The sequence below is a fragment of the Nomascus leucogenys genome, chromosome 3 (genome assembly GCF_006542625.1).
Source record: "Nomascus leucogenys isolate Asia chromosome 3, Asia_NLE_v1, whole genome shotgun sequence".
In the NCBI taxonomy this organism is placed as follows: Eukaryota; Metazoa; Chordata; class Mammalia; order Primates; family Hylobatidae; genus Nomascus; species Nomascus leucogenys.
Genome location: NC_044383.1, coordinates 138,144,825 through 138,171,571, shown reverse-complemented (window position 1 = coordinate 138,171,571; position 26,747 = coordinate 138,144,825). Strand labels below are relative to the sequence as shown.

Genomic DNA, 26,747 nt, shown 5'->3' with positions numbered 1-26,747 from the left:
TGCATTGTTTTAAACTGAGTAGTAACAGGAAGAGATCTTCTCAGCTATTACATTGTAAGTATAGATCACAGAATGTAGCAACTCTATAGTGTTTGAAAATGAAAGATAAATTTAGGTGTCTGTTTTTAAAAATATTTCATCAGTGTGATCAGCAATTCAGGACAAAAAGAAAGGATAAGTTAGAGGTTTATGAAGTCAGTCTAAAGTAAAGAAGATCAATACAGTGATTAAACTTCAATTTAGGAAAAAAATTTTTAAATCAATAGAATGATAAGTAGATGGCAGAAAGATTCTGCCAGCAATCATACTTTATCAGAAGGACTTAGCAATTTATCAAATTATGTGGAAGCAAATGAAATATGGGCAAACTTCATTTTCTTGCACTTTGTTTTAATGTGTTTCACAGATACTATGTTTTGTTTTTTGGGTTTTTTTATTTGTTTTGCTTTTTGTTTTGTTTTGTTTTTTAACAAATTGAAGGTTGTGGCATTGCTGCATAGAACAAGTCTACCAGCACCATTTTTCCAACAGCATGTGCTCACTTTATATGTCTTCGTAATTTTGGCAATTCTCACAATATTCCAAACTTTTTCTTTACTGTTATATTTGTTACAGTGATCTACAATCAGTGTGATCTTTGATGGTACTATTGTAATTAGTGGCACCACACACTGTGCCCATGGAAGTCAGCAAACTTAATTCATAAATGTAGCATGTGTTCTGATTGCTCCACTAACGATGTTCCCAATCTCTCTCCTTCTCTTCTGGCCTCCTTATTTGCTGAGACACAACAATATTGAAATTAGGCCAATTAATACAGTGGCCTCTAAGTGTTCAATTGAAAAAAATCTCATGTCTCTCACTTTAAATCAAAAGGTAGAAATGATTAAGCTTAGTGAGGAAGACATGTCAAAAGCTGGAATAGGCCAAAAGCTAGGCCTCTTATGCCACAAACAGCCAGGTTGTGAATGCAAAGGAAAAGTTCTGAAAGGAAATTAGAGAATGATACTCCAGTAAATGCGTGGATGAGAAAAAAGCAAAACATCCTTATTGCTGATACAGAGAAACTTTGAGTGGTCTGAATAAAAGATCCAACCAGCCACAACATTCCTTTAAGCCAAAGCCTAATCCGGAGCAAGGTCATAACTCCCTTTAATTCTGTGAAGGCTGAGAGAGCAGAAGTAACTGCAGAAGAAAAGATGGAAGTGGGCAGAGGTTGGTTCATGAGTTTTAAGGAAAGAAACCATCTCCATAACATAAAAGTGCATGGTGAAGCAGCAAGTGCTGATGTAGAAGCTGCAGTAAGTTATGCAGAAGATCTAGCTAAGATCATTGATGGAAGTGACTACCCTCCCTCCCTCCCTCCCTTCCTTCCTTTTTCCTTCCTTCCCTCTTTCTTTCCGTCTTTCCTTTTATCCTTCCTTCCTTCTCCCCTCCCCTCCCCTCCTCTCCCCTTCCTGACAGAGTTTTGTTCTTGTTGCCCAGGCTGGAGGTAGATCAAACAGCCCTATGTTGGAAGAAGATGCCACTGAGAACTTTTATAGCTTAAAAGAAGTCAATGCCTGGCTCGAAAGCTTCAGAGAAAAGGCTAACTCTCTTGTTAGGGGCAAATGGGGCTGGTGACTTAAAGTCAGTGTTCATTTACCATTCTGGAAATCCTAAGGCCTTTAAGAATTTTGCTAAATCTACCTGTGCTCTATAAATAGAACAACAAAGCCCAGATGGCACCATATCTGTTTACAGTACAGTTTTACTGATATTTTAAGCCCACTTCTGAGACCCACTGCTCAGAAAAAAAAGGCTTTCTTTCAAAGTATTACCGCTTCTTGATAATGCACAGTCACCCTAGATGTCTGATGGAGATGGAGATGTACAAGACTAATGTTGTCTTCATGCCTGCTAGCACAATATCTATCCTGTAGCCCATGGATCAAGGAATAATTTCAACTTCCAAGTCTTATTATTTAAGAAATACACTTTGTGAGGCTATAGCTGCCATAGTGATTCCCATGATGGATCTGGGCAAAGTAAATGGAAAATCCCATGGAAAGGATTCATCATTGCAGATGGCAATAAGAACATTCGTGATTTGACCTGAGGAAGCAGAGCAAGATGGCTGAATAGAATTCTCCACTGACTGTTCTCCCTGCAGGAACACCAAATGTAACAACTATCTACATAAGAAAGTGCCTTCATAAGAATAAAAAATCAGGTGAGCAATCACATTACCTGGTTTTCAACTTCGTACTACAGAAAGAGGCAATGAAGAGGGTAGGAAAGGCAACCTTGAATTGCCCACACCACTTCTTCTTTTCTATGCCCCAACAGCAGCCACATGGCACGGAGAGAGAATCTGTGCATATCGAGGAAGGAGAGCCCAGCAATTGCTCTGCATTGCATTGGAGCTCAGTGCTGCCAATACCAGGCAGAACTCAGGTGATGCCCACAGAGGGAGCATTTACACGAGACCTAGCCAAAGGGGAAGCTCCCATCCCAGCCAACAGAATCTGAGTTTTGACAAGCACTTGCCATCATGGGCTAAAATGCTCTGGGGTCCTCCATAAATTTGAAAGGCTGTCTAGACCACAAGCACCACACTCCTAGGTGGGTCCTAGTGCTGTACTGGGCTTGGAGCCAGTGGACTTGGGGGTACATGACCCAGTGACACACCAGCAAGACAGCTAAAGGAGTTGTTGTGCCAATCCTCCCCCAACCCCAGGCAACATAGCTTGCAGCTCCAAAAGACACCCCTTCCTTCTGCTTGAGAAAAGAGGAAAGAGTAAAGAGGACTTTGATTTGCAACTTGGATACCAACTCAATTACAGTAAGATAGGGCACAGGGCACAGTCATGAAGCCTTCATTCCATGCCCTAGTTTCCAGACATTTCTAGACACACCCTTGGCCAGAAGAGAACCTGCTGCATTGAAGGTAAGGACCCAGTCCTGGCAAGACCTATCACCGGCTGACTAAAGAGCCCATGGGCCCTGGATAATCAGCAGTGTAACCAGGTAGTACACACTGTGGGCCTTGGGTCAGATTTGGAGACATGCTGGCTTCAAGTGTGACCTAGCACATTCACAGCTGTGGTGGCTATGAAGAGAGTCCTCTTCTGCTTACGAAAAAGAGAGGCAAGAACAAAGGGGACTTTGTCTTGTAACTTAGGTACCAGCATAGCAACAACAGGGAAGAGCACCAAAGAGGCTCCAAGGGTACTCAATTCCAGGCCTTGGCCCCCAGGTGGCATTTCTGGATCTACCTTGGGCCAGAGGGGAGCCCACTCCTCTGAAGGGTAAGTTCCAGGCCTGGCAGCGTTTACCACAGGCTGAGTTCAAGAGCCCTTGGGCCTAATGTAAACATCAGCAATGGCCTGGCAGTATTCCCCATGGTTCTGTTGTGGCAGCGGACATGGGGAGGGACTTCTCAGCCTGGGACAGGGAAGGGAAAAGTGGAAAGGACTTTTTCTTATGGTTTCAGTACAAGCTTATCTGCAGTAGAACAGAGCACCAGGTAGATTTCTAAGGTTTCCAACTGCAAGCCCTGGCATCTCTGGACCACCTGGGGCCAGGGGGATCTCACTGCCCTGAAGAGAAGAACACAAGCCTGTATGGCTCCTTCACCTGCAGATTGTAGACTCCTAGGGCCTTGACCAAACATAGGCAGTAGCCAAGTAGTGGTTACAGTGGGCCTTGGGAGAGAGTCAGTGCTCTGCTGGCTTCAGGCCTAACCCAGTACAGTTCCAGTAGTGGTGGGGGATCCACAGGGGTACTTGTAACTCTCCTGCCCCCCAGTACCAGGCAACTCAGCACAGAGAAAAAGACTCTGTTTGTTTGGGAGAAAATAAGGAAAGAGAACAAGAATCTCTGCCTGGTAATCCAGATAATTCTTCCAGGTCTTATCCAAGACCACCAAGGTGGTTCCTCTATCGGTCTGCAAGAACCACAGTGTTAGTGGGCTTGGGGTGTCCCCTAATGCAGATTTGACTGCAGTGACTAAAAACTTAGGTCACAACACCCAAGTCCCTTCGAATACCTGGAAAACCTTCCCAAGAAGGGTAAATACAAACAAGTCCCGACTACAACTACAATAAATACCTAATTCTTCAGTAGCAAGACACCAGCAAACATCTGCAAGCATCAAAACCATCCAGAAAAACATGACCTGACCCAACAAACGCCAATAAATAAGACACCAGGGACCAATCCTGGAGAGACAGATATATGCAACCTTTCAGACAGATAATTCAAAATAGCTCTTTTGGGCTGGGTGCAGTGGCTCATACCTGTAATCCCAGAACTTTGGGAGGCCAAGGTGGGTGGATCACCTGAGGTCAAGAGTTCGAGACCAGCTTGGCCAACATGGAGAAGCCCTGTCTCTACTAAAAATACAAAAATTAGCCAGGCATGGTGGCACATGCATGTAATCCAAGCTGCTCAGGAGGCTGAGGCATGAGAATCGCTTGAACCCAGGAGGCGGAGGTTGTATTGAGCTGAGATTGCATCACTGCAATCCAGCCTGGGTGACAGAGCAAGACTGTGTCTCAAAAAAAAAAAAAAAAAAAAAGAAATTTAAGATAACACAGAGAATGAATTCAGAATCATATCAAATAAATTTAACAAAGAAATTGAAATAATTAAAAGGAATCAAGCAGACATTCTGAAGTTGAAAAATGTAATTGACATATGGAAGAATGCGTCAGAGTCTCTTAATAGCAGAATTGATCAAGCAGAGGAAAGAATTCAGGAGCTTGAAGTAAGCTACACAGTCAGAGGAGACAAATGAATAAGAATAAAAAACAGTGAAACATGCCTACAGGATCTAGAAAATAGCTTCAAAAGGGCAAATCTGAGACTTATTGGCCTTCAAAAGGAGGTAGAAAGAGAGATGGGGGTAGAAAGTTTATTCAAAGGGATAGCAGAGAACTTGCCAAACCTAGAGAAAGATACCAATATCCAAGTACAAGAAGGTTATAGAACACCAAGTGGTTTTAACCCAAAGAACATTACCTCAAAGCATTTAATAATTAAACTTCCAAAGGTCAAAAATAAAGAAAGGATCCTAAAAGCAACAAGAGAAAAGAAACAAATAACATAAAATGGAGCTTCAGTACATCTGGCAGCAGACTCTTCAGTGGAAAACTTACTGAACAGCAGAAAGTGAGTGACATTTTTAAGGTGCTGAAGAAAAAAACCTTTTACCCTAGAATAGTATACCCAGTGAAAACATCTTTCAGTCATGAAGGAAAAATAGACTTTTTCAATCAAACAAAAGCTAAGGGATTTCGTTAACATCAGACCTGACCTACAAGAAATAGTAAAGGGAGTTCTTCAATCTGAAAGAAAAGAATGTTAATGAGTGATAAGAAAGCATGTGAAAGTGCAGAACTCACTGGTAATAGTAAATACACAGAAAAATACAGAATATTATAACATTGCAATTGTGTTGTATAAGCTATATCTTTTATTTCTTTTTTTTTTTTTTTTCGAGACGGAGTCTCACTCTGCCACCCAGGCTGGAGTGCAGTGGCAGGATCTTGGCTCACTGCAAGCTCTGCCTCCTGGGTTCATGCCATTCTCCTGCCTCAGCCTCCCAAGTAGCTGGGACTATAGACACCCGCCACCATGCCTGGCTAATTTTTTGTATTTTCTTAGTAGAGACAGGGTTTCAGCATGTTAGTCAGGATGGTTTCAATCTCCTGACCTCATGATCCGCCCATCTCGGGCCCCCAGAGTGCTGGGATTACAGGCGTGAGCCACCGCGCCTGGCCTGTATAAACTATATCTTAAGTAGAAAGATGAAAAGATGAGCTGATCAAAAATAGTAACTACAACAACTTTTCAATATATAGACAAGTATGATAAGATATAAATAAGAAAAAACACGGCTGGGCATGGTGGCTCACACCTGTAATCCCAGCACTTTAGGAGGCCAAGGTGGATCACTTGAGGCCAGGACTTTGAGACCAGCTTGGTCAACATGGTGAAACCCTGTCTCTAACAAAATTAAAAAAATTAACCAAGTGGTTAGCAGCATGCACCTGTAGTCCCAGCTACTCAGGAGGCTGAAGCACGAGAATTGCTTGAATATGGGAGGCAAAGGTTGCAGTGAGCTGACAAAGTTAAAGTGTAGATTTTTACTAGTTTTCTTTTTGCTTGTTTGTTAGTTTGCTCATTTATCCAATCAGTATTGTCTTCAGTTTAAAATAATGTATATTAAGATATTATTTGAAAACATCATGGTAACCTCAAGTCTGAAAACATTCAGTGGATACACAAAAAATAAAAAGCAACACATTAAAACATACCAACAGCAAAATCACCTTCACTGAATGGAAGACAGGAAGGAAGGAAGGGGGAGAAGACCATATAAACAACCAGTAAAAAACAAATAATAAAATGGCAGTACTAAGTCCTTACTTATCAATAACAACATTTAATATAAAAGAACTAAACTCAAAAGACATTAAGTGACTGAATGGATTAAAAAAACATAAGACCCAATGATCTGTTGCCTACAAGAAACACACTTCATCTGTAAAGACACACATAGACTGAAAATAAAGGGATGGAAAATGATATTCTATGCAAATGAAAAGCAAAAAGGGCAGGAATAGCTATACTTATATCAGACAAAATAGATTTCAAGACAAAAACTATAAAAAGACACAAAGAAGGTCATTATATGATGAAAAAGGGGTTAATTCAGCCAGAGGATATAACAGAAGTTATAACATTTGTAAATATGTATACATCCAACACTGGACCACCCAGATAAATATATAATATATACTTATATGTTTGAGAACAGCCTAGTCAACATGGCGAAACCCCATCCCTACTAAAAAAACAAAAAAAGTAGTCAGACATGATGGTGTGCTCCTGTAGTTCCAGCTACTTGGGAGGCTGCAGTGGGAGAATCACTTGAACCCAGGAGGTGGATGTTGCAGCGAGCCAAGATCACACCACTGCACTCCAGCCTGGGTGACAGACTGAGACTCTGTCTCAAATAATAATAATATACATTTAATTTTTTTCCTTGGTTATCTGTCACTATATATGCTCATGTATCCAGGTATATAAAGCAAATATTATTGGAGCTAAAGAGAGACATTAGACCCAAATACAATAATAGCTGCAGTCTTCAACACCCCACTTTTAGCATTGGACAGATCATCCAGACAGAAAATAAACAAAAAAGCATTGGAGTTAATCTGCACTACAGACCAAATGGGCCTAATAGATATTTACAGAACATTCATCCAACAGCTACAAAATACACATTCTTCTCCCCAGCACATGGATCATTCTCAAGGATAGACTATATGTTAGGCCACAAAACAAGTCTTAAAACACTCAAACAAAAGTGAAATTATATCAAGTATCTTCTCTGATCATAATGGAATAAAACTAGAAATCAACAGCAAAAGGAATTTTGGAAACTATACAAACACATAGAAATTAAACTATATGTTTCTGAATGACCAGTGAGTCAGTGAAGAGGTTAAAAAGGAAATAGACAAATTTCTTGAAAGAAATGATAATGGAAACACAACATACCAAAACCTACGTAATACAGTGAAAGCAGTACTAAGATGAAAGTTTATAGATACAAGCACCTACATCAAAAAAGAAGAAAAACTTCAAATAAATAACCTAACAATGCATCTTAAAGAATTAGAAAAGCAAGAGCAAACCAAACTCAAAGTTGGTAGAAGAAATAATAGAGCTTAAAGCAGAAATAAATGAAATGGAAATGAAGAAAACAATACAAAAGATCAATAAAATGAAGTTTATTTTTTGAAAAGATAAACAAATTGACAAACCGTTAGCCAGACTAAGAAAAAGAGAGAAGATCTAAACGAAAAAGGAGACATTACAACCAATACCACAGAAATTTAAAGGATCTTTAGCGGCTATTATGAGCAACTATATGCCAATAAATTGGGAAACCTAGAAGAAATGGATGATTTCCTAGAGACATACAACCTGCCAAGATTGAACCATGAAGAAATCCAAAAGCAGACCAATAGCAAGTAACAAGATTGAAGCCATAATAAAAAGAAGCCCAGGACCTGATGGCTTCACTACTGAATTTTACCAAACATTTAAAGAAGAACTAATACCAATCCTACTCAATCTATTCTGAAAAATAAATATATATTATAGATTTATCTGGGTGGTGCAGTGTTGGATTTATATATATTTATAAATGTTATAACTTCTGTTATATCCTCTGGCTGAATTAACCGCTTTTTCATCATATAATGACCTTCTTTGTGTCTTTTTATAGTTTTTGTCTTGAAACTTATTTTGTCTGACATAAGTATAGCTATTCTTGCCCTTTTTGCTTTTCATTTGCATAGAATGTCGTTTTCCATCCCTTTATTTTCAGTCTATGTGTGTCTTTACAGATGAAGTGTGTTTCTTGTAGGCAACAGATCATTGGGTCTTATGTTTTGTTTTTTTTTTAATACTTCCAAACTCATTCTACAAGGCTACTATTACCCTGATAACAAAACCAGACAAAGACACATCAAAAAAAAAAAAAGGAAAATTATAGAACAATATCTCTGATAAACATTTACGTAAAAATATTCATTAAAATACTAGCAAACTGAATTTAACTGTGCACTAAAAAGATCATTCATCATGACCACGTGGAATTTATCCCAGGGATGTAATGATGGTTGAACATTCTCAAATCAATCAATGTGTACATCAGATCAACAGAATGAAAGACAAAAGTTATATGATCATTTCTATTGATGCTGAAAAGCATTTGATAAAATTCAACCTTTCCTGATAAAAACCCTCAAAAAACTGAGCATAGAAGAAACATAGCTCAACATAATAAAAGCCATATATGGCAGATCCACAGCTATCATCATACTGAATAAGGAAAAACTGAAAGCCTTTCCTCTAAGATCTGGAACACAACAAGGATGTCCACTTTCACCACTGTCATTCAACATGTTTTCACTTATGTGTGGGAGTTAAAAATTAAAACAGCTGAACTCATGGAGATAGAGAGTAGAAAGATGGTTACCAGAGCTTGCAAGGGTACATGGGGGCTGCAGGGGTGATGAGGATGGTTAATGGTTACAAAAAATAGAAAGAATAAGATCTAGTATTTGATAGAACAACAAGGTGAATATAGTCAGTAAGAGTTTAATCATACATTTTTAAATAAACAAAAGGGTATAATTGGAGTGTTTGTAACACAAAGGATAAATGCTTCAGGTGATGAATACCGTATTTACCTTGCTATTATCTATTGAAATATATCATATACCCCATATATATGTACACCTACTATGTACCCTCAAAAATTAAAAATAAATTTTATTTTCACAAAAGCAACATTCGTGATTCATGGGAGGAGGTCAAAATGTCAACATTAACAGGAGTTTGGAAGAAGTTAATTCCAGCTGTCGTGGATGACTTTGAGGGGATTCAAGACTTCAGTGGTGGAGGGAGTAACTCCAGATGAGGTGGAAACAGCAAGAGAACTAGAATTGGAAATGGAGCCTGAAGATGTGATTGAGTTTCTGCAATCTCATGATAAAACTTGAATGGATAAGGAGTTGCTTCTTATGGATCAATAAAAAAAGTGGTTTCTTCTGAGATCAGACGAGATTGGGCACGTTTAGGGTGGTATGGCCGTCAACAAGAAAGTGGCTTCTTGAAATGGTATCTACTTCTGGTAAAAATTCTGTGGCTATTGTTGAAATGACAACAAAGGATTTCAAGTATTACATAAACTTAGTTGATAAAGTAGCAGTAGGGTTTGAGAGGATGACTCAAATTTTGAAAAAAGTTCTGTGAGTATAATGCTCTCAAACAGCATCACATGCTACAAGGAAACGTTTTGTAAAAGGAAGAGTCATCAATTCTGCTTAAACTTCATTGTCTTATTTTAAGAAATTGCCAGAGCCACCCTAGCCTTCATCAATCACCACTGGATCAGTCAACGGCCTTTCACATTGAGCCAAGACCTTCCACCAGCAAGAAGATTATGACTTGCTGAGGCCTCAGATGATCATTAGCATTTTTTAGCAATAAAGTATTTTTAAATTAAGGTATGTACATTGGTTTTTTTAGACATATGCTATTGCACATTTTATACACAATAGCATAGTGTAAACATAACTTTTATATGCACTGGGAAACCAAAAAATTTGTGACTCATTTTATTTTGATATATACTTTATTTCAGCAGTCTGGAACCAAATCTGTAATATTGCCATGATATGCCTCTAGATCCCAAGTTAGATATTTAAATTGAGGGCTATACAAAGGAAATTCTATCAAGAGGGGATTCAAAAACACTTCAGAAATCTTTGGCAGGAGATGTCCATGGGTATTCAAGTTTGTTTTTTTTATTTAGGAATTAGAAAATGCAGTTGGGAGCTGGACAGATGACTTGACCCAGTTGACCCTGCTGAAGGACACCCTTTCTGCCTATATCAGTGCTGATGATATCTCCATTCTTAATGAACGCATAGAGCTTCTACAAAGGCAGTGGGAAGAACTATGCCACCAGGTAAGATAAGTTCTAAAAATGGAATTATCTTGATGATGGAATATTGGGAGATGAATTTGAACATCAGATGGGTTAACCCACATGTGGACCTGGCCCATAATTCTTAGTACAGACAAAGGAAGAACACTGTGGTTACTACCAGAACATTTCAGATCAATACATTTATATTTTACCACATTTCAGAAAAACCTAAACTAGATTCTTTTTCTTTCACTTTCGCTGGCTGGCATTATATATATATATATATATTTTTTTTTTTTTTTGGGGGGGGGACGGAGTCTCACTCTGTCACCCAGGCTGGAGTGCAGTGTCGCAATCTCGGCTCACTGCAAGCTCTGTCTCCCGGGTTCATGCCATTCTCCTGCCTCAGCCTCCCGAGTAGCTGGGACTACAGGTGCCTGCCACCACGCCCAGCTAATTTTTTGTATTTTTAGTAGGGAGGGGGTTTCACCATGTTAGCCAGGATGGTCTCGATCTCCTGACCTTATGATCCACCCACCTCGCCCTCCCAAAGTACTGGGATTACAGGCATGAGCCACTGCACCCGACCGCTGGCATAATATTTTTAAGAGAAAGCACAATGTTATGGTTCAAAGGTGTGATTTTGCTGGGTAGATATACTTGAAACGTGAAAACTACTGTTGTATTTGCAATATTAGCTAATACTGTGGAGCTGGTTATGTGCAGGGAATATTTATTATCACTTTAAATTTACTGTAGTTGTTTCCTGGTAATTTATATTCATTTATTTTTAGTCATACTTTATTCATTTATTAAATACCTTCTATGTGCACAACATCTTAAAAAAGATCCCAGATTGGCTTTGAGTTGGAAATGAAAGGGAAAGATTGGTGGAAACACAGTGAGAAGGCATCCTAGGCAAAGAGGAGAAACAGATTCAAAGGCTCATAATGAAGAACAGACCCAAATGCCTTGAGGTTATGTTCTCCAGGAAGCAGGGGCCTGTCTTTGTTTCTTCTATACCCTGAGGGCCCTGCCTGGCACATAATAGTCTGTGATACATCTCTGTTAAATGGATCAGTCATCTTAATTATTGTGATGTTAACAAAACTGTAATAAATGTCCCTGTCATCAAGTTTAAACTTGATCTGAGACTAAAATCAGTCTAGGAGAATGTGTACAGTTAAGAAGAAAACCAGGCATAAACAGGTAAAAACAATGTATAAAACTGTATAAAGGACCCAGGTGTGGTGGCTCATGACTGTAATCCCAGCACTTTGGGAGGCCGAGGCGGGTGGATCACCTGAGGTCAGGAGTTCGAGACCAGCCTGGCCAACATGGTGAAACCTCATCTCTACTAAAAATACAAAAATTAGCCACACATGGTGGTGGGCGCCTGTAATCCCAGCTACATGGGAGGCTGAGGCAGGAGAATCGCTTGAACCCAGGAGCTGGAGGTTGCAGTGAGCCGAGATCACGCCATTGCACTCCAGCCTGGGCAGCAAGAGGGAAACTCCATCACACACACACACACAAACTGTATAAAGATGTAAGTAAGCTAAGGCTAGTGTGGATGGCAAGGAATAAAGGAAATGTTTCTTGAGATTGATACGTTTTGAACTGAGTTTCGAGAAGGGGAGTGGAGGAGACTGATTGATGGGAGGAAGCAAATGAACACGCTGACAAGGTGGCAGCTGGAGCAGAGGACCTGGCTGGAAAAAGCTGGTGTGGGAAGACTGAGGAAGGGGCTGTTGAGAGGGGGGCTCTTACGTCCCTACTCTTATGTCCTTGCCAATTGTGCTGCCCTGGGATCTCTTTTGTCTCCCATCCTCCACACTTTCTCTGACTTTAGGGATGCTTATCCTCATACTTCAGGAACCATTAAACAGAGTTTAAGAGGCTCAGAGCCTCTTGATTTATGTGATATCAACAAGAAGTGTGTTTTCAGGAAAATTTGTCTCTGTATATTTAAGTGAAAACCCATGTTTTTCTCAGTCCGTGGGCCAACAGAAAACTCTGGAGCACACATGGTAGATGTATGAGCAGTTTCCTATGAATATATACTTTTTAAAAAGGGAGACACATATAAGAGATGGCTTTCACCAACATGTTAATGATTTGAGTTCAAAATGAATTTAGCTACTTTCACAAAGCTTCATTTTCTCAGTGAACACAATCAGGAATTTACATGGAGTTACTCATAGAGGGTAGTAATGCTAATCACAACACTTGATTCATTTCTGAATTCTTCAAACTGAAAGCAATACCTTATTATACAGTAAATCATCCTACAATTTTGCAATGTAAAGACTTTATCATGATGTATCAAAATGAAAGATATTTTGTGGGTACAAATTGTGGGAAATTATCACAGCAACCTTCAGTTACCTTTGTGAGCCCATTCATCTGTTTTTCTTAGTTTTAGGAAAAGTCTAGCACTACCTGCTGTCTTAATATTTTTTAGCATGTTGGATGAATTGGATTAGACCAGATCTATTACTTTAGCTAAATGATGCCTGTGAAGCATTCAGAGAGATAGTATTTTAGAGATTGGATCCTGTTTGCTTCAAACCTGCCATGAACTTCCCTCCCCAAAGACCTGGATTATGCCACTCTTCCTGCTGACACTGTTTCTGAAAGAGTCAGACCGACTCAAAGAGTTGGACCCGATTGGGCTCAAACCAAAGACACACTGGTCACGGTCAAGAGATTTTATTGGAGGCACCAAGGCAACACCACACGGAGGAGGAGAAGGAAGGAAGACAGGGCAAGCTGCTTAGGTGCTGGGTTTTTATACTCAGTGGGGCTACGTGGGCATCGGTGATTGGCTTAGGGGTGGGGTTTGAGTAAAAGGCAGGAAGTGTTCTTCCCTGATTGGCCTTCTCTTGGCGGGCTCACGGGGTGGAGAACTGGGAACCGGGGGTGAAGAACCCAGAACCAGCGCCATCTTACTGTGCCCATGTTACCTAACATTCCTCCCTTTTTTGTTTGTTTGTTTTTTTAATGTCGGGGAAGGGGGCGCTGTGATCTGTCTGGCTGCTTCCTGCTGAGTGGGGGCGTCGTGAGGAAGGGGTACAGGAGGGCTGTTGAGGTTATATACAGGGCACAGTAACAGTATAAGTCCATGAATGTTCCTTGTAGGTATAGGTCTTCTAATGATGTAAGCCAGTTGAGAGGTAAGGAGAGGTTGGTGATGAGCCAGCTATGTGTGCAAAGGTGGTTTAAGAACTGGCAAAAGTGGTAGGCTGTAGGTAGTGGAGTTGTAGTCATTTTATAGGGCCTTTAAGAAGAAAATAAAGAGGGAAAACATTAGTTATGTCTAAGAAAAGGACAGCTATGTTTAGCACCTGGTAGACCTACTTTTGGTGAGCAATGGGGTGTACAACGCGGGCTGGACAGCATCTGGAGGACTGGTACCAGTTGTTTGATGTGCTGACAGTTAACAGGGCATGAGACTGTCCCTGGATTCCACTGTGTCTTCGCAGGTCGCCAGGAGTTGATAATTTCTGAGGAGAAGCTGGTTAAATGTTTGGTTAGATATGGAATTAATTTGTTTTTTCATGAATTTGATGAGGCAAGGCAGGAGTGCACAAAAGGCAAGGATACCCATTACTGGGCCTAAAAGGGGAGAAGCCAGGCTATGAGGGGGGTCTTTAGGGCTTCCCATAAGGAGGTCTGGGACCTTACATCCATTAGTTTTCGTTTGATTTGGTTGAGGTTTTTTATGTTGGTTTTAACTACTTGAGACTCATTAATGTAGTAACAGCAATTTTCTCGTAAGAAGATACAAGTACCTCCTTTTTCGGCCGTGAGTAAGTCAATAGCGCACCAATTTTGTAGGGTTACACCAGCTAGAGATGTGATTTGGTGTTGGAGGGCAGCTAAGGATTGTGCTGTTTCCTCAATGGCATCTTGCATTTGCATCTGGAAATCTGGGAGTTGGGAAACACTATATCCTAGAGAGGTGGCGCTGAGTCCTGTTCCTAGGAGGGAGGTTGTTAGGGAGATTCTGAGCATGATGGGAAGGAAGATTACGGCTAGTTTGGAGAGAGTTAGATCTTGGGTGATTGAATTGGTAGGCTTGTAAGCTTTTGGCAAAGGAGAGTAAGGTGAGTTGACTAATGTAGTTGGTATACAGGGGCCGGGTAAGGAGGAGTTTGCAAAGGGTGGTGTTAAAAGCCTCATGGTAGCTGCTGGTGTTGTAGCAAATGGGGAAACTGGAGTTTGTAAGGAGAGGAACATCAGAAATTGTAAAACTATTTGAGGGGGTAGATGACTTATTGGTGGGTATGGGCTCAGCTAAGGGAACGGCGGCAAGAGGGGGCTTGTTGAGGTTGGCGCATAGAAAACAATCGGAAGTGGGGACTTTGGAGGCGTTTAATAGGTGTAATCCTTGGTTTAAGAAGAATAACCAAGAGGAACGTAGAGGGATTTGATTTGTTTGTGAGTCTAGTTGTGATTGTAGCTTGGTCTCTCCTTGGGCAATGTGTTTAATAGTTTGAGAGAAGCCTTGTTGTGAGTCAGTCTTGAGGGATCGAGAGATGGTTATGGTTTGTGTGGGGTATGACCAAGTGTTACTGGGGTATATGCCTCCTGTAACAGATTGGCCTCAGATGGGGTCTGTGGGGTTGGTGATGTGAATAGCATTTTGTTTGGTGGTGTAATATAAAAGGGGGTGTGTGTGCTAGTTTTTTGGGAAATCCACTGCATGACACAGCTTGACCACGGACAACTATAATTTTGGGGCCATTCGGTTTTGCAGGCTGTGTTGGTTTGTTGGTGTGGAAAGCAGACGGCAAAATGAAACACGTGGAAGAGGGGGTCTCACCCATTTTCTATGGTGGAAAATTTGGGGAGGGGAAGATTAACTGTGGAAGCATTAATGGAGCACCGAGTTTGGCTGATAAAGTTGGTGCGTGTCCATCTGTTTAGGTTATATGATTCTTTGATGGTGAAGAGATAGTATGGCTGGGAGGAAGGTTTATTGGTGGGTGACAGTGAGGTGATGCAGAAGATGGGAAGCCAGAGAAGAGAATGTGGAAGATGCATGTGGGTGGATAGTTAGTCTTCTGAGATGGGAGGAAGTGAAGGCGTTTTTGAGATGTGGAGTTTGAGGGGATTGTCAGGTATTGGTGTGCAGGTGTATTTGGTGGCTGTGGGAGTGCAGAGTATAATTTGGAGGGGGCCTTTCCACTTTGGAGTTAGGGGTATAGATTGTGTAGAGTTTGGTAAGGAGTAGAACACCCACTCCCCAGGTTTAAGGGGAAAAGAATGTTGCCGTACATGATTTTAAGGGGAGACAACAGGGTAGGTTTTTTGGGAGGACCCGAAGTTTAAACAGGGCAGTGGATAATAGTTTTACCCAATCTTGGTGTAGTTCTAGGGTAAGTTTGGTTAGAGTTTCCTTAAGGGTGCGGTTTGTTCGCTCAACTTTGCTAGAGGATTGCGGATGGTAGGGGATGTGGAAGTGCCAGGGAATGTTGAGAGCAGTTGCAATGTTTTGTGAGATTTGGGATGTGAACTCGGTGCTATTGTCAGTTTGGAGAGAGGAGGGAATTCCGAACCGTGGGATGATTTCGGATAGGAGGATTGAAGCAACTGTACCTGCTCTCTTCTTAGTCGTTGGGAAGGCCTCAACCCACCTGGAAAAGGTGTCGACTATGACTAGAAGGTATTTAAACCTTTTTACAGAGGGCATGTGAGTAAAGTCGAGTTGCTAATCACTCCCTGGAGTGTGTCCCCTAGCCTGGTAAGTCGGGAAGGGTCCTGGTCTTAAGGGGGTTTGTGGGTTGGTTCGTTGGCAGATGGTGCAGGTGGACGTGAGCTGTTTTAGAAATTGTAAGTCAGAGAAGCTTAAAGTGAAGAAGGAACTGAGGAATGCCTTTAGGGCCTGAGGGCCGGTATGGAAAATGGAGTGAAGGTATGTAAAGAGGGCATGTTTGATGGGTCAGGTGGTTGTGTAGGTGTTAATTGTGGGGGCTGTGGGGGGTCTGGTGGCTCATTAGTGACGAGCATTATGGTGGGAGGTAGAGTTGAGAGTGCTGCTTGTTTGGCCTCTGGGTCTGCTTTGTTGTTACCTTGTGTTATTGGAGAGGAGTTAATTTGGTGGGACTTGCAATGGGCAATCCCGATTTTAGTGGGAAGTAAGGAAGCCTGAAGGAGGTGGGTGATGAGAGTTGCATTAGTGATGGAGGTTCCTCTTGTGGTAAGTAGTCCTCTTTCCTTCCAGATAGCCGAATGAGAGAGGATGATATGGAAAACATATTTGGAAAGTGTGAGTGAGGTGTCCGCTGCCAACTTGAAAGCTCGGGTGGCTGCAATGAGTTCTGCTTGTTGATTAATAGTATTGGGCGGCAGAGGTTTTGCTTCTATGATTTGAGTGAGGGAGACTATGGCGTATCCTGCAAGGCGCTGTCTTTGTAAGGAAAAAGAGCTCCCATCTGAGAACCACGTATGGTCAGGGTTGTCTAAGGGCCCTTCTGTATTGGACAAGATAGAAGGGATTCCAGGATTTCAATACAATTGTGTTGGGGGAGGGTGAGGATTGATTGGGAGGAGGGTGGCAGGAGGGGAGCACATGGTTGAAAGCAAAGTGTGGGGTCGTGTAGGAATGAGACTAGAAGGGAAAGTATATGGCTTTTATACATAATGAAAGGCCTTTGGAGATTGGGCAAGTGTAGGGCTGGGGCCTTTAGTAAGGCTTGTTGGAGTGCTCGGAAGGGTTGTCGGATGGTGGCGTCCAGGGGTTCGGACGGGGCTCCTCCGGACAGATCATAGAGTGGTTTGGCTCATAAAGAGTAGTCGGGGAACCCGCTAGTCTTAGGAATGAAAGAACTTCTTGTTTGGTTTTGGTGGTGGGGAGGCTCCGGATAAAGCCAAAGTGATCGTCTTTGACTCCTAGGTAGGTGACCTATGTAGATGACAGTTGAACTTTAAGAGGAGACACCTGGTACCCTTTGTCTGCAAGGAAGTTGAGGAGGGAAACAGTGTCGGTTTGGGAGATGGCTAAGGATGGGCTGCACAGGAGAAGATCATCTACATACTGTAAAAGGGTGGACTGAGGAAGACGGAATAGTTTTAGGTCGGAGGCAAGGGTTTGGCCAAAGATATGGGGACTGTCTCGAAATCCTTGAGGGAGTACTGTCCGTGTTAACTGATGGGATTGTTGAGTATCTGGGTCAGTCTAAGTGAAAGCAAAGAGGTTTTGTGATTGAGGGGAGAGGGGAATGGTACAAAAGGCATCTTTGAGACCTACTACAGAGAAGTGGGTGGCATTAGGTGGGATGGAGGATAAGAGTATAGGGGTTGGGAACCAGAGGATGGATGGGCCTGACGGCCTCATTAATGAGTCTAAGGTCTTGGATGAGACGGAACTTGCCATTGGGTTTTTTGATGGCTAGAATGGGAGTGTTAAACAGGGAATGGGTTGGCCTAAGGAACTTCTTCCTCAAAAGGTCTGAGATTATTGGTTGTAGTCCTTTTAGGCTGGAGGTGGGAAGGGGATATTGTGGCTGAGAAATATTTGTACGGGGGTAGAAGGGGTAGTGATATCCCAGACGGAAGGATTGATGTGTGGTAGGAGTGGAGGCGGAGTAGGAGCAGAGGTGAGGTCTGTGGAGCTTGCTAATAGGGCCACGAGGGATGTGGAGTTAGGGATGGCAATTGTGTGGAAAGTGATAGAAGCTTTAAATTTAGAGAGAATGTCTCTTCCCAGTAGGGGAAGGGGACATCGAGGTATGAAACCAGTGGGAAAAATGTGGCCTGAGAAGGAGCAGGACAAAGGAGGAGCGGCCTTGGGGCGTATGGTTTGGCCTCCAACCCTGACTATAGGAGGTCCAAAGAAGGAGGTGGGACCCTAAAACTCCTGTAAAACCGAGAATGTGGCTCCGGTATTAAGGAGAAAGGTAACAGGATGCCCATGCACTGTTAGAGAGACCCTGGGCTCCTGTGAAGTGATGACATGTGTCGGGGGAGGAGTCCCAAGGCCCCTTCAGTCCTCAATGGCTATTCCTAGAAGGTCTGGAGTTGGGCTGAGGGCTGGCTTGGCCCCCCTTCGGGGACCGGGACAGTCCACAGCCCAGTGACCAGGCTGGTGGCACTTTGGGCAGGGCCGACTGGGGGCCTGGGATTTGGACATTCTTGAACCCAATGTCCTTCTTTACCACATTTAAAACAGGGCCCAGGGGGCTGCCGTTGTGGATTGACAGATGTTGATTTGCGGCCTGGGGTGGACTGGGGAGAGGCTTGGAGCGCTTGTGCCAGCATTTGGCACTTTTGTCTCCTGGCCTTCTCGTCCCAATTGTGGTAAACTTTGAATGCCGTTGCCAGGATCTCAGTCTGTGGGGTGAAAGGGGCCCTGTCCAGTTTTTTAGTTTAGCTCTAATGTCGGGAAAACTTTGTGCAAAAAGTGGGACATGAGAAGTTGTCTGCCGTCAGGGGCCTCGGGGTCTATGTTGGTATATTGTTGGAGAGCCTTTGTAAGGCGGTCCAGAAAGGTGGACGGGTTTTCATGTTTGTTTTGTAGTTTTTTAAAATTAACAGCCTTTTGGGCCGCCTTACGTAATCCAGCTACAAGGCAGGTGGCAAAATGGTCTCGAGAGGCGATTCCATTGTCTGTATTATAATCCCAGCGAGGCACTGCCTGTGTGCCTAAGGGTAATGCTGGGGTTGTTTGGTGGACTTCATCTGCATAAGTGCGGGCTTGCTCTCAGAGTCGCCTGCGCTCCTCGGGAAGGAGGGTGTTAGAGAGAATTATATAGATATTATGGAAAGTGAGGCTATAGGCTTGGAGGAGATATTGAAATTTTTTGATATAAGAGGCGGAGTTAGAAGTGTAAGAGCCTAAGCGTTTCTTAATTTGGGATAAGTTAGCTATAGAGAAGGGAACATGGACACGAACAATGCCTTCTGCCCCTGCAACTTCTCTAAGAGGGGTGAGGACGGGAAGGTGTGATCTGGAACGAGTGGTGGGAGGGCTGAGCAGTGGAGGGGAGGGAGCTGGAGGGGTTGCAGAGGAAGGGGAAGGAAGAGAGAGGTCGGGGGAAGTGGTAAGGGGCGGGGCTGCCGCTGGCCGGGGGTGGCTGGAGAGTGGGGCTGAGGGTGGTGATATGGCGGAGGTTCATCAGCGGGGTCAAAGTCAGGATCGGAGGGAGAGGTTGGCAGTTTGAGGGCAGCGATAAGATGTTGAGGTTTACACGGGAAGCCGTGGACATAGGGGATCTCTCCCCATTTTCCTGTTCACTCACAATATCCAGAGACCCATAAGTGGGCCATTTATTTTGGTTATCTAAGGGGTATGTAGGCATTTTGGTTTGAGATCGGCAGTCAGACATTGTAAAGGAGAGTCGGCTGGCAGAGACGCAGAGCCTCCCATTATGAGAGGAAGTGTATGGCAAAGGGATAGGTAGGGCGTCCCCTAGTAGCCGATTACCATGTCGTGAGTCAGAACTTTCAGGTTGGTCGTCACCAAAACGAAAGGACTGAGATGCTGGTAAAGGCCGAGGACCATGGGCCACCTGGTACCAGGATTTTCAGAGCGAGAAGGGGAAGGGACCCAGGCCGGAGACATGAGGAGGAGAGGGAGAAAACTCTGTTCCCTGCAGGCCGAGGCGGAAGTGAATGACAGGGGCCTACCACTGCCGTAGGGGCGTTGGGCAAAATGTGTCCATAACAGGAGCGGCTAGGGTCTGGCGATTTGCCTGAGAGGTAGGCCCGGGAGGGGAAAACTTACTGAGATGAGGCCAGTGGTGGGCGAAGAGCTCAGCAAACAGGAAAATGGGCGAGGACCGGCCAGGGTCTGGACTGAGCCCGAAAAGGATCGGGGTCCCACTGAGAGGAAGTGGGGAGTCCCGATCCGAGTCACAGCACCAATGAAAGAGTCGGACCGACTCAAAGAGTCGGACCTGATGGGGCTCAAACCAAAGACACGCTGGTCGCAGTCAAGAGATTTTACTGGAGGCACCAAGGCGACACCACACGGAGGAGGAAGGAAGAGGGGGCGAGCTGCTTAGGTGCTGGGTTTTTATACTCAGTGGGGCTACGTGGGCATCGGTGATTGGCTTAGGGGTGGGGTTTGAGTAAAAGGCAGGAGGTGTTCTTCCCTGATTGGCCTTCTCTTGGCGGGTTCGCGGGGTGGAGAACCGGGAACCGGGGGTGAAGAACCCAGAACCGGCGCCATCTTACTGTGCCCATGTTACCTAACAGTTTCTTCCCTTCTAATTTTCTTCTTCTTCTTTTTTTTGTTTGTTTCCTTTTTTTGTTTTTGGTTTTCTTTTTTGAGATGGAGCTTTGCTCTTGTTGCCCAGGACGGAGTGCAATGGTGTGACCTTGGCTCACCGCAAACTCTGCCTCCCGGATTCAAGCGATTCTCCTGTCTCGGCCTCCCAAGTAACTGAGATTACAGGCATGTGCCACCACGCCCTGCTAATTTTGTATTTTTAGTAGAGACACGGTTTCTCCATGTTGGTCCGGCTGGTCTCAAACTCCCGACCTCAGGTGATCTGCCCACCTCAGCCTCCCAAAGTGCTGAGATGACAGGCGTGAGCCACTGCGCCCGGGCTTCCCTTCTAATTTTCTAACCTGTTTTCTTTTACATCGCACAACCCCTGCGACATCATTTATGAAATTCTCAGCCCTCAGTATGTTCTTGGTCCTCTGAACTCTCATTTCTCTTTTGGCTGTGCCATCGTGTGGCATTGTATTATTATTCTTTTTAATGTTTGTGACCTCATTCCAAGAATATGAGGACTTTGACATGCAAAGACCGTTTCTTTGTATCTTCAGTGTCTAGAGTAGCTAAGTGTTCATGATGTATTGTTTATAATTAAGACGTTAGGGCATTTATTCTGTTTCTTCATACTTACGTTTCTCTTAGTGTAAAATAATGACAAGATTTTGAATATTTTGAAGATCAAGAAGATTATGGTTATGCAATACTTTTTGATTTAGGAAAACTGCTGTATAAAAATGCCATGGAATTACTGTTATTATTAATTGCTAAATTAGTCATTCATATGTTGTAAAATTGTTCTCCAGACTTAGATATATCTAGACAGCCATCTGAAAATATATTTCAAAAGCTGATGTTGATCATGCGATATGCTGTAAATAGATTAATAACTTGCACCTGTGAGTAGACTAAGACGTTAAAAAGAAACAGCAAACAGAATACATAGTGTTTTTAGAAACTTTCTATGTTGAAGTGTCTTAATGCTTGAAGCTGAAGCATACTTATATTATTAATACTTCAGTCTGAAAAATAATATTTAAACCAATGAGAGTTTAGTCATGGGTTTGATCAAGGTGCCAGGATGTAACTCTAAGGGGGATGTAGATTAGCTTCTCATTTTTGAGTTAGTTGTTTCTGGTGAATTTCTATCAAGTATGAAACCACAAAAGGAAATGAGCTTGCGCCTGTGTCTCATTGTAAAAGTCAAAACTTGAGTTCAACGTAACATTATCCCTACCAAGGGGCAAGTAGTCTGTTCCTATTCTGACCGAAGCAGTTGTTGAGGAGTCTGGAGTACCTGGGTCTGGCGATGAGAATGAGGAAGAGAGGCCGTGAGTAAACATTGCAGGGCAGAGTTAACATATTAAAGTATCTGTTTTCAAGTAGACACCCCAAATGTTTTGTTGTGCCTGTGTACAGCCAGAGCTTATACTTGTTTTTATTCCTGTTTTGGTTTGTAGATTGGTGTGTAATTCTAGCTGAAATATAAGTATATGTCATCATCGTAATTGCTCGTTGTTTTGTCAAAACATCATGGTAAAAATATTTCAACCAGAAAAGGATGTATTTCCTGTTGAGCCGCTGCACAGTCTGAAGGTTTTAGCTGGTGCTTCTCAGCTGTTGGCAATAAAATGTATTTGTGCCCTTGCAAAAACATAAATAGGCTTAAGCTGATAAATAATTTGAGGGTTCATCTGAATCCAAAGAAAGAGATGGTAATGTTTACTTAGTATATAGACTAAATACTAGATGTACAAACCAGAAGGAAGATGCCATAGCCCTTATCTTTTGAAAAACGTTTGGCCTGGGTTTGTACCTAGTGCTTGTAGCCTCACTGTGTCTTTTTTAAGGTATAGCTCCGTGGCAAGAAAATGAAAGCAACATTTTCATGGTGTGTAATAAACACTAGGGATATAATATATATTTTATGTATTCTATCTATCTATCTATCCATCTGTCTATCTATCTGTATGTATAATCCAGCTGCTTAGTGGAGATATTGAATACATGAGTGTTGTCGAGGGAGGAAAAAAAAATTAAAACTTAAGCGATGCCCTGTAGTCATGTATAATAGTACTGGTAGCAACAGCATAGTAATGGCCAGCTGTTGTCAGGTCTTTAGTATATATCAGTCAATTTCTTTTTTCTTTTTTTTTTTTTTTTTGAGACAGAGTTTCACCCTTGTTGCCGAGGCTGGAGTGCAGTGGTACGATCTTGGCTCACTGCAACCTGCGCCTCCTGGGTTCAAGCAGTTCTCCTGCCTCAGCCTTCCGAGTAGCTGGGATTACAGGCACCTGCCACCATGCCCTGCTAATTTTGTATTTTTTAATAGTGATGTGGTTTCACCATGTTGGCCAGGCTGGTCTCAAACTCCTGACCTCAGGTGATCCACCTGCTTCAGTCTCCCAAAGTGCTGGGATAACAGGCGTTGAGCCAGCGCGCCTGGCCATATCAGTCAATTCCTTAAATGACTTTCTTGTTTGTATAATATTACCATATTGATAGGACAGTGCTGGGCACATAGAGACACTTGTTTACTACAGACAATAAACATTTATTTAATGAATTTTTGGAGCAAACATAAGAATAATTTCCAAATGAAAGGAGTAAGTCGTAGAGAAAATGACGGACCTTGTCCTGGTCATGCAGTTAGTCAGTGATGGATAAACTATTTTTGAATCTCAGCTGCCTCTGGATATTTAATCATATTTGCACCCCATATCAAAGACTCAAACTTTGCTGGTCTTATCTTGTACTGATTCTAAACAAGTGCCCCAAATTTGTCCAGCTTTCACATTCCTTGTCTCTTGAATGGGGATAATAATACCTACCTATGAAAGTAATAGGTAATATTTTTCTATTATGTGGCCATCCTCCCTGCAGATATTGGTGAGTAAAGGCCTAGAGTTCATTCTTGGCTTATGGCCAAGATTTGGGGGAAGTATAAGGAGTTACTTGTTCATCTTCAGTCTGTAGGGCAGGGGTTTCGATTCTTTTTCTTTTTTTTTTCTTCTCACTCTGTTGCCCAAGCTGTAGTGCAGTGGTGTGATCTCGGCTCACTGCAACCTCCGCCTCCCGGGCTCAAGAGATTCTCCTGCCTCAGCCTCCCGAGTAGATGAGATTACAGATGCCTGCCACCACGCCTGGCTAATTTTTGTTTTTTTAGTAGAGATGGGGTTTCACTATGTTGGCCAGGCTGATATTGAACTCTGCCCACCTCGGCCTCCCAGAGTGCTGGGATTACAGGCATGTGCCACCATGCCCAGCTTTGATTCTTAGACAATGATTACTTTGGGCAGTCAAAATAATAAGAGTATAGTTTCAGTTTGGCCATCAGTTGAACTGGGATTTTAACTACCAGCCAGACTCCTGACTCTTGCTGCTCTGTGAATGAAAGGGAAAAGGCCATATTCACCAGAGAGTTCGCAATCTGAGGTATCAGCAGAAGATCAGGGCTGGAGGCTCTGAGAGGTAGAGGGGTAAGGGGTCCTGGAAGGATTGTGTTCTTCAGTGCTATTTGGGGTATGGTGTAAAGTGACAAAATTTGTCCCCAAAACTTTTAAATCTGTGTTTCTTTAGCTTTTTCCATTTCTAGTAGGACCTACCCCAAGTGAGTTCACTGCCCTTTGACTGTTCTGTATTATTCTGCCTCCAAAAACCTCAGTGAGAAACTAATTATACTAATGGGGAAATACTTAGTAGATTTACCAGTGTCACCCAACCCAGAAAAACTTTTACTTTAAAAGATCATAATTGAATCAAAAGAATAAATTTCTCATGGTGGCCTTTCAAAATTGATGGTAGGTTATGGGGCTCCCTCTCTAGGCAACTTCCTATGCCTAAGGCTGGCCTTGGGATACATATCCTGGGCTCCTGGACTAGTTTACAAGGATGTAGAATCACAGATATTTAGGTTTGTGTTATCTGTCTAATCATTAACAGAGCCAATCCAAGGCAGAATTGATAACTAGAAAGTGTATAATACCTTAGAAATATTTTCATTTTCATTTTAAAAAGGAAGTTTGTTTGAAATACATAAAAAGTAAATGTATTAAGGAAGGAAAATGTCTTAAAACAAAATATAGCAAAATGTTAACAGTTTGAGCCCAGGGAGTATGTAATGAGTGCTTACCATACAATTCTTTCAGCTTTTCTGTGTCGGAAATGTTTTGTAATAAAATGTTGGGGGTAAAATAAAATCAATAGGGACATGTTTAATGCAGTGGAATGAATAGCGGAATAGCTAGCATTATGAGCAAGACTGTGGAAGAACGTCTTCAGACCTTCTTACCAAATCATATTATGTTTTGCCAACATGTAGTTTAGCTCAACTAGAAACATTCCTTAGTATTTCAACCAGCACTGTGAACACAAAAGTATTATATTTTGAAATCAGAAAATTTTAGAATTCTAGAAAAGATAATTCTAGACCTAGAGATAGGAAAACAAGCCCATTGTATATATATAATGTATAAGAAACTCTCAGAACTCAGTAATAAAAAGGCAATCTAATTAAAAAGCAGGCAACGGATTTGAGTAGATAATTCTCCAAAGGAGATATACAAATGGCTAGGAAACATCAAGAGTCTCAGTATTGTTAGCCTTTAGGGAAATGCAAATCAAAACCATCATCAGATACCACTCCACATCCATTAGGATGGCTGTAATCAAAAGTGTTGGTGAAGACGTAGAGAAATTGGAATCCTACTGCTGGTGGGAATGTGAAATGGGCAGCCACTTTGGAAAACAATCTATAGTGTTACCATATGACTGAGAGATTCTACTCCTAGATAAACACCTAGGAGAAATGAAAACATGTGTTCATACAAACACTTGTGCACAAATGTTTATAACAGCATTATTCAGAATAGGTAAAAAATGGAAACAACCCAAATAAGATGAGTTGATAAATACAATGTGGTATATTCATACAATGGAATATAGTCAGCAATAAAAGGAATGAAGTATTGATACATGCTACAATATAGATGAATCTTTAAAATATGCTAAGCGAAAGAAGTCAGTCATAGAAGACTACATATTATATGATTCCATGTATATGAAATGTCCAGAATAGACAAATCCATAGAGACAGAAAGGAGATTAGAACTGGGAGGTAAGTGAGGAAGAGCAGTAGAGTAACTGCTGATGGCTACAAGGTTTTCATTGTTGTGGTGGTGGTGGTGGTTGTTTGAAGTGGAGTCTTGCTCTGTCACCCAGGCTGGAACGCAGTGGCACAATCTCGGCTCACTGCAACCTCCGCCTCCTGGGCTCAAGCGACTCTCCTGCCTCAGCTTCCCAAGTAGCTGGGATTATAGGTGTGCGCCACCATACCTGGCTAATTTTTGTATTTTTAATAGAGACGGGGTTTCACCATGTTGGCCACACAGGTTTCGAACTCCTGACCTCTAGTGATCCGCCCGCCTTGGCCTCCCAAAGTGTTAGGATTACAGGCGTGAGCCACCGCACCTGGCTTTTTTTTTTTGGAATGATAAAAATATTCTAAAATTGATTATGGTGATGATTGCACAAATGCTGTGAATATACTAAAAAGCACTGGATTGTACATTTTTAAACTGGTGATTGTATGATATGTGAAATATATCTTAATAAAGCTCTCGTGCAAAAAAAAAAGAAGGAAAAGAAACAAAAATAAATAAATAAAAATGAAAACTGCAGAGAAGTAAAGGAACTTGCCTGGAGTCCACGTGTCAGTATGGAGCTGAGCCTCGGGACACCTGCCTCCACTTCAGGCCGCTTCGCTTGGATGCTGTCCACTTCCTCACTCTCTAGATACCTGAGGCTCGTTCTTCCATCCCTTCTTTTCTTCCATTTTTTCTTCCTTCCCTATTTTTATTCTCTTCTTTCATCTTTCTATTCTTTTCTTCTTTCCTTTTTTTCCTCCCTTCTTTACTATCTCTCTTTCCTTTTACTTCCCTTCTTTCCTTTCTTCTTTCCCTACTCTTTTCCATTTCTTCTTTCTTTTTTACATTCACTGGTCATGTATCCTATCTATCC

At 42.2% G+C, this 26,747-nt stretch overlaps 1 protein-coding gene across 4 annotated transcripts in view; it reads left to right on the top strand.

The window, feature by feature from the left end:
- Positions 1–26,747, top strand: part of SYNE1 (spectrin repeat containing nuclear envelope protein 1) — a 526,037-nt gene that overhangs the window by 440,505 nt on the left and 58,785 nt on the right. For all 4 annotated transcript variants that reach the window (XM_030809854.1, XM_030809853.1, XM_030809856.1 and 1 more), the window contains one exon: positions 10,385–10,540. In XM_030809854.1, coding sequence (XP_030665714.1) covers positions 10,385–10,540 — 156 coding nt within the window. The remainder of the gene's footprint in view (positions 1–10,384; positions 10,541–26,747) is intronic.